The sequence below is a fragment of the Indicator indicator genome, chromosome 7 (genome assembly GCF_027791375.1).
Source record: "Indicator indicator isolate 239-I01 chromosome 7, UM_Iind_1.1, whole genome shotgun sequence".
Taxonomy (NCBI): domain Eukaryota; kingdom Metazoa; phylum Chordata; class Aves; order Piciformes; family Indicatoridae; genus Indicator; species Indicator indicator.
Window position 1 is genome coordinate 30,707,235 of NC_072016.1, and position 18,231 is coordinate 30,725,465.

General features: G+C 37.9%; 2 protein-coding genes across 4 annotated transcripts in view; one reads left to right on the plus strand and one right to left on the minus strand.

Moving 5' to 3' along the window:
- The window catches only part of CTNNA3 (catenin alpha 3), a 409,043-nt gene that overhangs the window by 214,695 nt on the left and 176,117 nt on the right, over positions 1–18,231 (minus strand). The gene's annotated exons all lie outside the window — the stretch shown is intronic.
- LRRTM3 (leucine rich repeat transmembrane neuronal 3) overlaps positions 1,194–18,231 on the plus strand; it is an 84,162-nt gene continuing 67,124 nt past the window's right edge. The window contains exon 1 of the mRNA XM_054382675.1: positions 1,194–2,774. Within this exon, the coding sequence (XP_054238650.1) occupies positions 1,194–2,774 (1,581 nt within the window). The remainder of the gene's footprint in view (positions 2,775–18,231) is intronic.

Genomic DNA, 18,231 nt, shown 5'->3' on the forward strand with positions numbered 1-18,231 from the left:
AAGCCCATGTGAACACGCATCTAATGCAGTAACAGGGTAAATAAAAAAAAACCCTGGGATCGAAAATTTGTATCTATGTTCTACAAATGCCATGCTAGCTCTTCAGACAAAAGTCTTAGTAAGGCATGCTGAGCTATTAACTTCAGCGATGTAAAACAGCTTTCAGAAGCAGCAGAAGAGGCTAAGAGGATTTGATATGTCAGCACAAGTCACTAGTTGACACTGAAGCTGACCATTCCGCTCCTATTAGTCACTCAGAACAATCACTCTTTTCCCAGCAGAGGTTTCTCATTTACAAGATAAAAGGAAGACGTTTCTGCACATGCCCGTGATATTCCTCACCACTGGAGGCAGCTTTGCATACGGCTGCATTCTGCGAAACCAAAGCAACAGTCGGACAGAGCTCCCAGAATGATAGCACGCAGAAGTGAGCGGAGCTTGTTCACTGCACAGGCTTCTGAAACCTTCTACGCTCCAAAGCAGCTTCCTGGCTGGATCGGGTACTAAGTAAGGGAATTGCTGTGCTATGGAATACAGATGTGTGACTTCAGATAGCTGAACGGTGCTTAGAAGAATCTAACATGCTTTCCTATATAGAGGAATTTTAAAAGCCAGGTTCCTAACTATAAAGATGCAAAAACATAATATCCATGAAGATCCTATTACCTAGGAAGAATTTGACATTTTGCTGCGAATGCTGTGTTGGGATTGATTCATTCTTGGAGTGTTCTGCATGGCTGGCAAAGAATAATGTTCCAAAATCGGTCCATCTCCCAAGGGGTCCAATTTTTCTTCCTGGGTGTCAGCGAGCCCTGACTCACTACAGTGCAGCTGACAGGGGCTGCCATGCTTGTGGCACGCTAAGCAAAAAACAAAAGACCTAAGGACGACCTTTGAACAACACAGAGGATGGGTATGTTTTTCCTGTTATTTTTTAATGTATAGTTCATAGTCACTGCATAGCCTGTGCTTTAATTACTCCTTAGACTTACCTTGATGTGATTTGTTATTACAATTAAATTGCCTAGGGATTACACCTCTTACCCAGCTGTTTTTCAGTATTTATATAAACACTTTAAAAAAAAAAAAAAAGAAAGAAAGAAAAGAAAAGAAAACTGTGAAAAACAGTCGAGTAGAGATAGGGATTTTTAAATGGTTGTTGAAATAAAAGATTCTAGCATGATTGAAAGAAAATGACTGATGTGTGGGGGGATAACTTTTCTAAGTTGTTTTTATTTCCAGGTTTCAATGTAATTAGGCTACTGAGCGGATCAGCTGTAGCTCTGGTAATAGCCCCTACTGTATTACTGACAATGCTTTCTTCTGCTGAACGAGGATGCCCTAAGGGCTGTAGGTGTGAAGGCAAAATGGTATATTGTGAATCTCAGAAATTGCAGGAGATTCCCTCAAGTATATCTGCTGGTTGTTTAGGTTTGTCCCTTCGATATAACAGCCTCCAAAAACTAAAATACAATCAATTTAAAGGTCTTAATCAACTCACCTGGCTCTATTTAGACCATAACCACATCAGCAATATTGATGAAAATGCTTTCAGTGGAATACGCAGACTAAAAGAGTTGATCCTGAGTTCCAACAGAATCTCCTATTTTCTTAATAATACCTTCAGACCTGTGACAAACCTCCGGAATTTGGATCTGTCATACAATCAGCTGCAGTCTCTGGGATCTGAACAGTTCAGGGGCTTAAGGAAGCTGCTGAGTTTACATTTGAGGTCCAATTCCCTAAGAACAATCCCTGTTCGAATATTTCAAGATTGTAGGAACCTTGAACTGTTGGACCTGGGTTATAATCGCATCCGAAGTTTAGCAAGGAATGTCTTTGCAGGCATGATCAGACTGAAAGAGCTTCATCTGGAGCACAATCAATTTTCTAAGCTCAACCTGGCACTTTTTCCAAGGCTAGTTAGCCTTCAAAACCTTTACTTACAGTGGAATAAAATCAGTGTGATAGGACAAACTATGTCCTGGACCTGGAGCTCATTACAAAGACTTGATTTATCTGGCAATGAAATAGAGGCTTTCAGTGGACCTAGTGTTTTTCAGTGTGTGCCCAATTTACAGCGCCTCAACCTGGATTCAAACAAGCTCACGTTTATTGGTCAAGAAATTTTGGATTCTTGGATATCCCTCAATGACATCAGCCTTGCTGGGAATATATGGGAATGCAGCAGAAACATTTGCTCTCTGGTAAACTGGCTTAAAAGTTTTAAAGGGCTGAGGGAAAATACAATTATTTGTGCCAGCCCCAAAGAGCTGCAAGGAGTGAATGTTATTGATGCAGTGAAAAATTACAGCATCTGTGGCAAAAGCACCACAGAAAGGTTCGAATTAGCACGAGCTCTCCCAAAGCCTACATTTAAACCGAAACTCACCAGGCCTAAACATGACAGCAAGCCCCCTCTGCCCCCAACTATTGGAGCCACTGAATCAAGCTCTGAACCTGAGCACGACACAGAACACATCTCCTTCCATAAAATCATAGCAGGCAGCGTGGCCCTTTTCTTGTCTGTGCTTGTGATCCTGCTGGTAATCTATGTGTCATGGAAGCGTTACCCAGCCAGCATGAAGCAGCTGCAGCAGCGCTCTCTCATGCGAAGGCAAAGGAAAAAGAAAAGACAGTCGCTGAAGCAAATGACTCCAAGCACACAGGAATTTTATGTAGATTACAAACCTACCAACACTGAAACCAGTGAGATGCTGCTGAATGGAACAGGACCCTGCACGTATAACAAATCAGGCTCCAGGGAATGCGAGGTATGAACCATTGTGATAAAAGAGCTTTTAAAAGCTGGGAAATAGTGGTGCTTTATTGAACTCTAGGGACTATAAAGGGAACGTTTTTCTCACTTTTCTGGCACAGCTCTTCCATGTCTCTGTTTTGTACATTCATAATACTGGTCATTTTACTCTCATACATAATCAACCCATTGAAATTTAAATACCACAATCAATGTGAAGCCTGAGCTCTGGTTTAATACAACACCTATTGTACAAACCCTCTACCAAGTTCATTAAAGTCTCTTGGTTTTAAACAGAAAACTGCTTTCATAAGTAATCCACTGCACATGCAGCAACTGAGCCTCTGTTTAGGGAGAAAAATTACAACAATGCAAAAAAAAAATCAAACCCATTTTGCTCCCCTCTTGCTTTGAAACTCACTTTTTGAGCCAGGTACTACCCAGGTACTGTAGTATCGCATGAATTCTGAGTTATCTGAGGAGACAGATGGTGCAGGAACAGCTCTGTCTGAATGTCTGATTTCTGCCCAGCACAGAATAAGCCAGTAGGCATTTAGTACACTGTCTTAGGATGTGAGGTATCACACCAAAAGCAAGGCAGAGGGCAACCTAGGCTTAATAAAACATTTTAAATTAAAAAGGTACAATGAGATTTACTGTACTGCATTATAACACAGAGTTTCTAAGGCTGATAACTATTAATTGAAACCTGTTTATGTCACTTCATACAAAAGGTGCCAGTGTTTATCCCTTACATCCAAAGTTGCCTTTCAGAAAGTAGTCAAAAGGCATTCATTAAATGAGGAGCAGAAATTCCTTATTGATGCAATTAGAGGAACTCAAACGTGCAGCACCAAAAGCAAGATCACTTCCTGCACACATTTGTTTCAGCTAGAAATTCCCTTTTCAAGACTGTCAAAGACATTAATGTAGCTGAGGAAATCATTAAATCTGTCATTTTCTTCTATTTCTTTTTATTTGCTGGGCTGGGCTTGTTAGGGTTTTGTGATGTATTTTGCACACAGTCCCTCTAATAAGTAAATAAAGCTTCATTACTTACAAAGCCAAACAGTCTACATTTGAGAAATACAATTGTAAAGAGCTTTCAGAGAAATTTGATTACTCACTGACCTGAGAAGAGTACATCTAAAAATCCTTAAAGAAATCAGTGGCAAATCATTTTCTCTCTTAGCAAAATTCATTACAAGAATTCACAGATATTGTTTTTCATGTAGTCATTGATCACTTGTTCTGGACAAAATACATATTTGCAGCCCAGCTACCCCCTGCCCTCCCTCTCCTTCAGCTGTGGGTTTTTGTTGGTTGCAAGAGAACAGAACATCACCTACGCTGCCAAACACATCATACCTCCTATATTGATTATCAGGAAGGGATGGGGGTAGGAGAGGTGTTTCATTCTTGAAATAATACAGCAGCATCTATATAGAAGCAAGTCAGTAATTTCATTATCTTTATTTTGTAACTTGATTTGGCTTAGTAAACTGAACGTCTTCAATCACTTGGGAAGGAATGTTTCTACAAAGCAGTTTCACTGCAGCAGATTACAAAAAGCAAAACCTTAGTAGAAAGTTCTGAATTTTTACTGGAAAAAAAGCCTGATCACAGCCCATCACCTTGAAATATGGTAGACAAAATGAAAACAAACCTAGAAAGCATCTCTTAAAAAGAACCAATACATTTGAAGGGAGGTTGTTTTGATATTTTTTTCATAGAATGAAACCATTCTCAAGTACTGTAGTGAGGAAATATCTGGAAGTAGAAGCTTGAGACTGTACTGAGCCCTACTACACTGAGACCCCATTTCACTGAGTACAGAGAGGATCCCACACAATTAATAACACAAGCGCTTGAGATGCTTTAGCAGCACCCAACAGACTGTGATTTTTAATGTGAGTTGTACCTTGAAAGTTGCTATTAAAAAGTCAATACATGCTGAATTATCTTAGCTGTTAGGGGATTCAGTTTTCTACCACCTGCTCTTGGTTATCTCTGTACTGAAAGATTAGAGTTTGCTGTAAACTTCACATTAAGAACCATTGCTGTAGTTCTGCAGGTTTTAATGTCTGCAGTAGTGACTAAAGTCATAGGCTTAGTCACTACCATGCCTTTAGTTAAAGGCATAGTCATAGTTTATAGGCTTCCTTTTATGTTTCTTTAAAGTCTTGTTCTAACAATAACAACAGTCAGAAAGAACCAATGAATAAACTCCTGTAAAACTACTGCTAGCTCCCTTTGACAAATATTTCATTATGGGCATGAAAAAGAAAATAAGGCCAGAATGTCATTAACCATAGATGGGTAACAAAACTCATTATGAAAATTCAGCATGTCTATATTCAGGCACAGACATGCTCAGATAACTAATGAATTTATTGGCTGAAAAACTACAGATTCCCTTTTCATGGATTTCCCAACACATGCCAAACAGTGCGATTGCTGCTGTAGTGAAGTCACTGAGTACACCAAAAAGATGCCCAGTATATCTCTTTGAATGTATTTGCACAGCTGAAGGCCTGCAAGCCGAGTTGTTAAACTCCACTCTAGTGGCTGTGGCTTAAAAAAGTTTAACCAAGCTTCATAGAGATACAACCACTATGAACCCCATGCTTCCATCTGCGCAAACTACATGAACCTAACTTTAGTTACTTAAGTTTAGTTACATGAACTAAACTTAGTCTTACCACTGCCGAATTAAACATTAAAAGTGTTTTGGGTGGCTAAGCCACCAGAGTCACAAATTCTAATAATATTTCTGGAAATGAGCTGGTCTTAGCTAAGCAGCTTCCAGTTCTTGTGAAAGGCTACCCCTTTCCCAAATACATATTAAGTGTTAAAGCCTCAAAGGTTCCAGAGAAGAAATTTCTTTCTTCTTTGCTTCTCTCCAGTTTGGGCAGCAGGTGTTCTGATCTCACTTTGCCTTGGATTTTGGATATTTTGGTGTCAATCTCTCACAAAACTGTTAAAACCTTGCTGGGATGATGAGGAGAAATCCTCAGAGAATGCTGAACTTCTGTGACGTCTCTTACAAAACCCTAAGCCTTCATACCACCATTTTAGGCATCAGCCTAAGAAAGGAGATATAACTGTGGGCCTCTAATGACATGGCTACTCCTTAATGGATCTGATGTTACCTACATATCCCAAGTTTAGAAGAGTAAAAATGCATTTTGAAGGTGGTTTATTGTGGGGTTTGTTGCTTTTTTTTCTAAATTAAAAAAACCAACCAAACAAACAAAAAAACACCACCAAACAAAACCCAAACCTTTTCCTGAGCCATATATGGTGTTTTGGGCTAGCACTCAAAGACCAGGGCTTTTCAAATCACAGACATTGTGCAGTACCCTTCCAAGTCTATTTTAATTTTCATTATTTTTGTAGTCTACATCTATTTAAACAATGGTGAAATAAACATTAGCTGGAATCACAAAAAATAAAAGACTGTTATGTCTCATTGTAGCACCCCAAAAAATCTTAAAAGGAGAACTCCTTCTGCTAGTCACTGTGCAAATACCTCCCAACAATCTCCCACATGAAAAGGATGTTGAGAAGACAGAAGATGGTAAATAAGCATGATAGACAATTTGCTTGAGATCACACACCAGTTGAGTATTGGGAATAAAAGCCAGTCTCCTCATACCAAGACTTCCTCCTAGCTAGTGGACCACTTGGCTTCTCAACTACATGACCTAGCTCCTGGAATATTCAAATGCTGTTTCAGAATAATAAACCACACAGGATGCACATCTTTGGAAAAAGCAAATAACTGACACACTCAGCAAATTGAAGGAGACTGGGAATGTTCATTCACTGTGTTGAGATTACCTCCAGCAATGACAGAGTAAGAGAATAATAATGAGAACAACTGGCTTGAGTAAAATGAATACCAGCTCTTCCACTGGCTGGTAGATTTTCATTATTCACTATCTGCAGTCACACAGTCATCTCAGCTTAAGGTTTGGCAATGCTCCTTTTTTATTACTACGAAATTGTGAACCTTGATAGAAAATTCAATTGCAAAATGCACATAAATATACAATATTCCTGAAAACACAATTAGAAATTTTCAGTTTGCTGCAAGCTAATGGTCTTTGCTGTCAACCAGTCAACTCTAGATAAATATTCCCTTAGATGAATTTCTGTGGAACAATAGTGACATCCAGTGGGTAGTTAGTTTAATCACAGCCATCTACTGTCTATATCAATTCACACACAGATGTGCTTGCCTTTTTATTTTGCATTTTTCTGTATCACATGGTAGAAGCATCAAATCCTTTCAGTATCAACTGTGGTGTTTGTGTATAGGAGTCATAGCCTGAATGTAATACATATGTGGAGAAAACAAGAGGATATCAATGCTAGCAAGTCTATCCAGTCACTACTGCCAGTAAAAGTCAAGGAGCATATAATAAGTAATCAAGAGAAGATTTGTAAAAATTTGTGGCCACTGATTTAGAACTTATCCCTTACAAAATACCACTTAAGTGGCTTCAAGATAGAAAACAAAACAAAACAAACCCCCACAAAACACAAAAAAAACCCCCAACAAATTTCCCTCCCCCCCAAAAAAACCAAACCAAGCCACAATAAAACACAAAACAAACAAAACAAAACAAAACAAACCTAAAAAACCCAACCACCTTAGACTGCAAACAACTCAACTTCCTAACAGCAGAAGATTTTAAAAAAATGTTTCCAGTGAGATAAAGATGTTATTAAACATGGAAAGGAAGAAGGGCAGTCACCACCTGGGAACAAGTTAAAGTAACAGCTTTATCTCGAAAACACACGGTGCACAAAAGAGACAAGAAGACAATGATGAAAGATCAAAATCACAAGCAATAGTAAAGCTAAACAATGGGAAACTCACCAGTGACAGGTATATGCAGTGTACCTGCTTGGGCAAAGGTTGCCTGCAGCAACTACTTTAGGCCTCAGAGCCTCTGTGCCAATGTCACTTTGAGCCATTCTTAACCGCAAGTGAATGACAGAAAGCAGTACAAGCAGAGTAAGGACAGACTTCATTTCCCTTAAGAAAATGCACAACTTTATTGCATTCAGTGTGGAATGAACTAAGTTGTATTTCTACATTTTTTTGGACTTAGGTGTGTTTAGAGGTCACCTATCAGCCCAAGATATGTAGCCTTGATATTTATTCCCAGCTAGGCTTTGTAGAATGGGTGTTGTCGCAGTGGTACAGTATAGGATTTTATGTGATTCTCTAGGTTATAACCAAACAATATCCTGACATAACAGCGAACAGAACACAGCAGGGCGAAGAAAAAGTAAAAATTGACTGAGTTGAACAGCTATGAACGTATCATCACAAAAGTAATATAAAGGAGTTTATTCAAGACACTCACTGTGGGATGGATATCTAGGAGGTGATGGCCAACATTTTACCTACCAGAAAAACTGCAAATCTCATTTAGAACAAGCACAAACATCATAAAAGTAATAATAATAAAGAAGATTTGCAAGTAATAGGCAGTATCTCTTATTTGACCAACCCATCATAGAAATCACATCTTCCTGCAATTCTTGCCTTGCCTGTATTATTAGACTGTCATGACCAAAGCATTAGCATTCCAATGTAAGAATGAGCATTGTGTACTGAGAAGGGAGAAAAGGGCAGCTAATCTCTATTTATTAACCTTTTCTTCCTAAACAGCTTAATGAAACTTACTGAAGTTATTACAGGGATTTTTTTATATTTATGCAAAGAATTACAAGAATAAGGTTTTTCATTATTGAAATCAACCAAGCAACATGTTTTCCTTTTTTACTTAGTATTTTTACTGTTTCTCACAAACATTTTCACATGGAAAAAAGTGCATGACTGGAGATGTAATCTTGAAAGAGTTCTCCAAAAAGCTCTCACCTTTGTCTTCTCAACCACTAAGACTATTCCTTTTCTGAGTTCCTGTGCAACTAAGACACTGACCACATGTCACACCTTACTCTCCTGACTGAATGTCAAACTTCTATTACTTAGGATGTTTGAATACCAGCTCCTTAACTACTGCCTATAATAACTGGTGCTGTAGAACTCACGGTCCCCATTTTACATCAGGCTTTTATATTTTTTTTCTTCCTTAAAGGATGAAAAACTCAGAAAATGTCAAAATAACGTCATGAGATTACCAACTCTTTCCTGGTTCAGCTGTAACTCAGGGGAGAAAACATGCACAAAACATTCAAAGGTACAAAACAAGATCTCCAGTGGAAGCTGGGCATCCTAATTGCCTTTGCAATTCCACCCTTCATTGCCCTCAAGATTAAAAATAGCTGCAGATGAAAGAAACATGAAGACTGAACATGTGTTTTGCTACAGTGCAGATAATAAGCAATAATAATACATTGGTCATACTATCTCTGACCTACTGAAAATACAACCATCATAAATTAATTCCTTATTCCAAAATACAGACTTTATAATGTATTTTCTAACATACACATTAGTTCTTGCTCACCTTGTTTTGGTTTTGGGGGGTGATTTTGTGTGGATTGTTTTTTAAAAACACATGCATAAGTGTCTATTTGGCTTATGGTAAGTTGTGCAAGAGCCACAAATGATGAAAGTACTAAAAAAGGAAATGCAGTTTACAAAATGCAAACTAGAGTCAAACAGCAAAACACTTTAGTCTTTCTCTTCAGTACTGTTTTGTTACTAATTTTTCTGTTTCCTATAGATTATCCTTTCTAATTTAAAACAAACTAAAAAAAGCCACTAGTGGGGATTTAAACACCTAAATCCCACCCACTTCTTGCAATAGTTGAGATCTTAGTCTTTGTGACAGAACATTATCTCCTCTCCCCTTCTTTTCAGACTTTGAACAATAACATTTGTAAGGTCTACAAAATACTCTGATCAACACTATGAAGCTAGTTGAGAAAATTATGTTCCTGGAGACTTTTACAAGTTTTCTTGCAAGAGGAAAAAAGTAGTTGTAGCTCAATGACATGCACGTGGTGGCAGATATTTCTTATTGAGTGGGATGCATACTGAAAGGAGATTTATACTGGGAAATTGTCTTCTGACCAAACAGACTGCCACTGATTCCTGGCAGACAGTTGAAATAAACTGATGGCAGAAAAACAATTACCCATGGTTTAGTTTAAAACACAGCTACAGATTTTGAAGTATGTTTTTCAACCAGATAAGTTTATTACCCACATTACTTACTAATAACAATCACAGTGATCTTATACAAAAATATTTAGCCCAAGTCTGAGATAAGGATCATCTTTTCCTTTTCTAAAAAAGGACTATCACAGTCATTCAGCAGACCAGAGTTTTGTTAGCAGTGCACTATTACTTGTAATGTAACATTTTCACATCACATTTTAGCCCTCCAGCCATCTGTAATACGAGTCATATCCCCAGGACAGTGCAGGCTTCATTGTACACTGCTTCCTACCAGCCAGCTTCTCCTCAATCCCACTGCCTAGAGTACATAAGCATTGCACGCAACAGCAATTCCCACTCCCAAAATGAATTGCATGTGATGCTACACCTATGACTTACTGTATCATATCCACCTTCCAACAAAGACAACAGACAGGGAGGGAAATCCTTCACTGGGAACTTTTCCTAAGGCTAACTGTATCTATCATAAACAGTCTCTGTACTTTTGGGACTAAATGTTTAGTTTCCTCTACTTTCATTTATCCTTAAAAAATTTTTCCAGGGCCTGCAGCAAAAACTATCAGTATTATTATATAAGTTCAGATGCTCCAATTACTACCATTAAATTGCCCTTCATTAAAGAACAGATTGACTTCAAACATATGTGATTCTGGGTAGCATATTTTTATTCATCCCTAACAACACTGGCAACACAAAAATAGTTTTTCAGTTTTCTTAGCAAGTCACAATCACAGAGAATATGTGGAAAAAAATCTTGTAATTCTAAATCAGAATCCTGTATACTGAACTCTCCACATTTTGCATAAGTGCATTCCTATTTTTAAAATGTTTATGTCAAAAATAAACTATTCAGCACAGGGGAAGCAATAAACTGCATAAGGCAATCTGCATGTAATTGCCAGTAACCACGTTCTTTTCACTGAGACATCCAATGTTTATTTTACAGCTTAAGAAAGCCTACAGGATACAGCTATGGGGTCTCAACATTCTCTTACTATTTCATTAATTTTTGCACATGACCTTGTTTTAGGACGAATCCTGAAACATTTTGAAGTGATAAGTTATTGCCTATCAGGCTGAGCAGAAAGCAATAGCATCGTAGAGGGAAAAGTGACTGTGTAAATGGTATGGAGTTGTCCTCAGTTTGCACGTAGGATTCACAGAAGTTTGTTTTTATGAAAGCTTAACACAGCACAATAACTTCAACAATTAAGACACAGGTTTGTCTGCAGCCATAGCATATAATGGTAAGTCCTGAGGTGTAAGAGAGATCTTGCAGCAATATAAAATAATTTGAAACCATAACATACTAGACTGCATTCTCCAACCTGAAAGCATATTGTATTTGGACTGTAATATTATCCTAAATTAAAATGCCTGTCTATCAGTAATAATAATAAAATGCATTTGTCCAAAGCCACAGAACTACTGATAGGAATGCTTTGGCTTCGTGTATAAACTGACACGGCAAACTCTAAATGTAACAAAGCCAATTTCTTTTAAAGCCTCATCACACTAATTACATCCATCAAGTGTGCAAAATACATTTTGTCAGCTAAGAACAGAGGAATTCAATTAAATGCAAATCCTTATTCAGCACTCTAAGCTGTAAATGGCTCAAACTCATTAATGAGATGATGAAAAGAAAATGTTCCTACATACAGACTCTGTAGTGAGAATTTATTGCAAGTACTCATTATTTCCACCCAGTTCCCACACTGAAGAAAGTGCCCCACATTTATGTTAATACTTCAGTATCGAAAGGAAAAGATACCAAACTACTCTTGTTTGTTTCTTTGTGAATGTGCTTGTACACATATTTAGGGCTTCAGAGTCATTTCCAAGAGAGATAACATTCTTCCGTAGAAGAGAGTGCTCCCCTAATAGCCAGGGGGACGCTATCCAGCTTTGACTGCTGGTGATTCAAACTTTAAGATGCTGTCTGTGGAGAGCTTGCTCTAGCTACCAAATAACTTTTTTTGCACAGTCCCCACAGCTCATTTGAAAAGCACACATTTCCAAATGTTTCCATAGCCATTCAGGTGCATGGCTATCCAAAACGGGTAACAAAGTTTACAGGGTAGGTACCAAAATCCTGCCTCAGAATCAAAAATTAAAGTCTGTCATTGAAGCTCTATGGGTGATTAGGCCTTTAATAACAGAGAGGAAACTGTCAGAATAGTGTCTTAGGCTAACTGTGCAGCATCTTCACATTTCAAATATATGACTACTGGCAGGCTGCAGAGCATGCCAGGGCTTATAATTTTTTATAATGATTTTGCACAGATTCTCTGTTTGAATTAGTTCAGAAAAGCAGTGGGAAAAGATTTACAAAACAACTGAACTATTACAGATGGAAGACATGAGAGTCAGAGGATGACATGCAAATGTCATTTCAATTTAGCAATGTCAGGATTTATGAATTTTTATTCCTGTTGTAGACTGCAGGATTTTCTGTATGTATTTAAAATCTTAAAGTTATTAAGGGAATTCCCCAGTTGCAGAATTCCCTTAGATAATGCTTATTTGTCATAGAATGGAACAATGAAATTTTGTTTTCTTTTTCAGATTTCTCTCTCCCACTCCACTCCCTTTCTTTCATCCAGTCTGGGCTCCTCTTCTCTTTTGATGATCTGTTTCCCAGAAATATAAAGATAATCCAAAGGCTACAGATAAGCCTACCAGAAGCCCTTGAATTTCTACCAAGTCCTGCCCCTGCAAAGCCTTGTTTACAAACAAACTCAACTTCAACAGCAAGCAAGCTTTCAGCAACAAAGAAACATTAGAGACATTTTCACTACAGTTTTAAATTACTTCCCCCAGCAGAGAAGACTCATTGATCAAATAAGTTAAAGGAGATACAGTGAAGTAATTCATGCTCAAATACTAGGAAAAAAAATAAAATAAAGCCATTCTGAATATATGTTTCTTTTCCAGGAACCCTATCCTATCAATTTTAAATGCAAATTACCATAATGTTAAAAAATTGCTATGCATGAGAAAAGCTCAAATTATGGGCCTTGCTGGAAAAGAATGCTGATCAGTTACAAGGAAATGAAGTTTTTGTACCAGTGCTTTATTGAGGCACTGTATGGATATGACAGACAAGACATGTTCCTGCACTGCAAAAAGAATGCAGTTTTGTCTAATGTTAATTCCACACTAGCTTAAATATTAATTAATCTCTCAGAAATACCTTTTTAAAATAAACTTACAAAGGCTTTTGCAAATAGAAATCCGCCTTTTCAATTGGAGAGTTTCAAGGCAGATAGCTATGCTGCAGTATATGGGCAACATTTCTTCATCTGATCTAGTTAATTAAAATGCATGGTTATAACAGGCTCTCTTAGAACTGCAGCTGAATAACCCATGATCCCTTTTTTCTCAGTGCCACAGAACACTCTGCATCTATTTAGTAGGGCTGTTTCATCATTTCATCAATGATTTCCAATCTACACCCTGGAACAAGGACTCTTTCCTTGAATGCTTCAAATAAACACTCATTTTCATAGAGAGCCCTTCTGAATATCTGTAGCCTGTGTCACTCACCTATGCCTTTATAGAATTTAATACTTTTTAAATACAATTTAATACTTCTTTTTCCATTTTTCTGCATCCTCAACACAGAAAAAAACAATACAACTGCATGTTCTTTCCAGCATAAATCTGTAAATCTAATTATGCTGAATGAATTCGGTGTAACGTATTAACAGATTAGACAGGAGGTGGTAACTGGGAGCTGCAAAAGCTGATAGAAAACCTGTGCCAGGCAGTAGATGGAGCAGGATTGAAACTGGAAATCCACTTTCTATGTAGCAGTTGCTAACATGCTGCAGTGGTTCCGCATGCTAATGTAAGCAAGAGAAAGAACAAGGGGATTTGCAAAGGAATATTAACTTTGAAGATGTACGGGAATTAAACTCTTTGGAAAACTGCTTGGAATGAAGGAATTCATCCAAGCAAACCATTCAGAACTAGTGGACACGTGAAAACACAGCCTCTTCCTATTTCTTTTTATACATTGTAAAAACACAGCGGTAATTACAAGGCTCATTTAGTCAATAGTGGTAAAACCTGTGGATATCTGAAAATTAAACATCTTCATTTCAATTTCAGTTTTGACTATACCTGACCCAGTACCTCCATGTACTAGACCAGTTGATCATTTACCACGAGCTGATGTGGATCATTTGTGACAGTACTCTAAAAGGATACTCTCTTTCAAACCTCTAACTCAAGATCTCTAGTTGAATACACTGACAGGGTTGGCCTGTGCATCCTTTCCAAGTAATAGTACAGGTTTCCAGTAAGGTGATGCATTTCTGTGTCCTTTAGAGAAAGGTGCTTTATATATATATGTGTGTGTGTGTATACATATATATATATGTATATTAGTATTCATCCGCCTTACACTCAGCTGTCCAATGAGCCTACCAAACCTAATTGAACAGAAGCTATTCTCTAAGCTGTATTTTCCCTTCTGACTGGCAAATTTGAGTAGACCTCCATGGTGCAGGCCGAAAAAGGCAGAACTACACAGAATGGGTGTTGAAGGCAGCTCCAATACCTTTGCAAATACGTTTACATACTTCCTTCACTGAAGCAACACTCATAGTGAAGAAGCATAGCATGTACTACTTCTGCTGTTACTGTTCTGTGTAGTTTGTTTCATGGACAAACTGGTGCACTTTCCAGAGTCTTCAAGAGCAGCATTTGCTCTCCCCAGTTAGTTGTCAGTTCAGGTGTCTACTTTTTTTAGGAAGTGCTGTTTTGTTTGACAGTAGTAACCCTGCCTGTAACAGCAATACATAACAGCAATAGACTTATGCTTTCCTACTCTATTAATGCTCCAGAAATCAAAGCTTGCAGGGCCTGTGAGACAGAAACCAGTGACCACTAACCTTTGCTTTATTTTAAGCTTTTATAATTTTAGGAGTTTAATTTCAGTCTTGCAGCCTCCAGAGTTAAGACTGAAGTAAAATACTGTAAAGCAGCAAGTGCATGGTGCAAATAAAGAGAGCTCTTTTCCTGAGAATCCAACTGAAAAATACTGCTATTAAAAAAGCAGATCACTCTTGTATCCTCATTCTCTCCTTTAATAAGATTCAGATTGGTTCACTGGAACTCAAGACTTTCCAAAGAATAAGTGTCCCACAAAACTCAAATCTAGAGCTTATTAAGAATGCACTGGCACAAGGACTTTGTGAGTATGGTTACTGTAAAGCCAGAAGGGTGCTCCAGAAAGTTTAACCTTTATAACTAATTCATACATCAAAGCATTCAGAAAGGTTAGCTGAATTCTACAGAAGACTGTCATATGCTGCAAATTGGAAACCAGCAGAAAGTAAGTAGGACAGCGCTGACAAGAGGCCTTATTATTTAACAATTTCCTCACTAAATAAGCATGACCTGTGATGGGTGCAATAAACCCACTCTTCTCAATATCAGCTTTTCAGCACAACCATTGAGAAAGGCAAGGAGACAGGGAGAAGCAGCCTAACATGTCCCTTTCCCTTCTCAACACAACATACAGCAGTTGAGGTGTACCATTTCCACAGCATCTACACACTCCTGTACAGCATGAGGACAAGGCTGGGGAAGCTGAAATGTTACTGTTGTTTAGGAATAGACCCAGACACCACAAAAATCTACACTTGATATAGATCTTCATAGACGTGTTACACTCATAGTAACAAGGAAAGCCAGCACTACATCTAAAGGAAAACTGCCTGAAAAAAGGCCCTTTCCGCATTTTGTTTTTCAAAATAATACTCATTAGACCCTATTACACACAAAAGCTGTAGGAGAGGGCAAGCAAGCGAATCATTTTAGTGGAAAGAAAAATGGCAACACTGATTCTTCATCTCTCCTAAAAACCAGGGTCAGGGAGTTCAGGCCACCTTAACCTGTAGGTGAAAATCAGATGATAATACCCTTTTTGTTATGTCCCAAATCCTCCTCAAGGAGAAGAATCCACACACTGTAAAAGTGGTTAGGGTTTTGCTTCTGAGTTTTACAGGCTGAAGCCTTTCAGTAATGGATTCTGTAAAACTTTTATGTCACTGGTCTCTGCTGTGCTGAACAGTCCAGGTCTGGCAAGAGAGCAGGCAAGGCTCTGACATTCTGCAGTGGGCTGCTGCAGAGGAGTCAGGGTACCGCCCACCAGCCCACAACTCCCAAACTAAAGGAGACCACAAAACAAATTCTTTTCACTTTTCTAAATCAAATCAGTCCCCCAGTGAGCCTAATATCTGTTGTGTACCAACCTTCCTATTTGGTTATGTTTCAGGAAATTAGCAGATAAGGTCATAAAGACTTCTTCCAAAATCTACTGTCCACAAAAGGACTCCATCTCATTTGGTTTGTTTCCTTGCTTGGTTTATGAGGTAATAAAGCTCATCATCAAATTGGCAAGTATTTTTCTTACTCAGGAGTTTTAGTATCCAATATAAAAACACCCACTTAATTTTCCAGGAATTTCAAACTGAAGATGAACAGCTCACCAAGTCAGATATCTATTAATTAATGAATTAAAGATTGTAACATTCCTCTCCAGCTGATTCATAATAGAATTGTTTGTAATTAGAAATAAATGTCACTCCTTAAAGTAATGTTAACAACAAAAGTATTGAAGCACCTTTCATTAGAGAGTCTTAAAACACTTTGTGACACATTGTTAATGCCATTTACACAGAAAAGACACATGATCCGGTTCCTTACAGGCTATGGCAGCACTAGGAGCAGATTCTCAGCCTCCCACTGCTAGCACCCAGCTCTGACCATTAGCCCTGTGGGACTGCCTATTCCATACAACTTGAGGAAGCTTTGTTTAATCAAGTGGATTTCCATTTCTGTTTATACATTACAATTGCTATTCAAATAAATGTTTCATATTATCAGTATTTGGAAAAGTGGTAATCTTCACTGCATTCTAACAGTGACCTCTTTGTGAGATGGGTGGAAAGAACATCAATTACACAGAGGTGGATGCCTCCAACCATCAGAGCAACTTCGTAGGTTTTTCCTAAAGGAAGGTATGTTGTAAGTACTAGATGCACCAAAGAGCTTTAAATGCGTAAGGGAGTCTGCATCTCCAAAAATGTATAGTTCTTAGCTACAGTTCAGTAAACCCCACCGGGAATTACCTTCGCCCCAACATACGTGGTAAAACTTGTGTGTTTATCTTAGCTGCTGCCTAGCCCCTGCTTCAGCAGCAGTGCTGATCACATTTTTGCTTGTCAGATATCCTTACTTAATTTTTATAGTTTATTTATTAATATTATTTTATTGACGTTTTTCTTACTCACGAAGTAATTGTGGAAATTGAGTAGGAGACATGAGTCAGATGAACTAAGAGTGAAGGATTACACACAGCAGCAAGACAGCAACTCCAGACACTACCAACTGACTTTGGAAAGGTACAGAACTTTTAAAATTCAAACATAACCTTAATCCCATAATAGCGCACTTTCAGAAGTGTGGCTTGAAGACCTATAATCTGACAACCCATAAAATAAAGCTATTCAGAGCTTATAATCACTATGGAAATCATGCAGACTTCTTGTGGTTTGCCAGGCTTGCCTCCTCCAGTGACAAACAGATGATGGTGGCCTACCGAACTTTAGGGAAACATAATGTTTGATAGCAGAACAACTTTGCATTGAAAAGCATTGTATATCTTCCAACAAAATAAGCAACTACAACTCTCACAATACCCATTCCAGTAATTATGACCACCAATTAATGAATCTAGAAGTTTGAGGAGCTTTAGTTTAAAAAGACTCATTCCACTTTGTGAATTATGGCCTTTCTTCCTAAAGTGGCTTGTGAGCCAATTGCTTAGAGATTCATGTACAGTCAGATCACTGAAAATGATTACTGGGCAGGTCTGTTCAGATGAATACTTTCCATAAATTGAGAAAATTACTAAGAGCAGATTTTGTATTAATCATCTGCTATTCTAGTATTAACACATAGTTTTTATTAACAACAGCAGAAATAATAACTTTGCATTTACAGTGCCAGATAAAATTCAGTTTCATAAATAACCTCTTTATATTGATTTCTAGACTTGGCAAGAGCATGCTGGTATTGTGGCTATAATTTCCAAAATATGAAGCTTACCTTTAGTGAAAACTTTGTTCTGATCGTAGCTGATTTAGATCCTAGCTCAAAGTAGTACCAAACAAGTAGCATTGAAACATCCCTGTCTGATAAATGGATGATATCCTGCTTAAATATGGATAAACTGTAATCTATCCTGGCAATGACCACATAGCAATACTACACTTAACCACTAATTCTA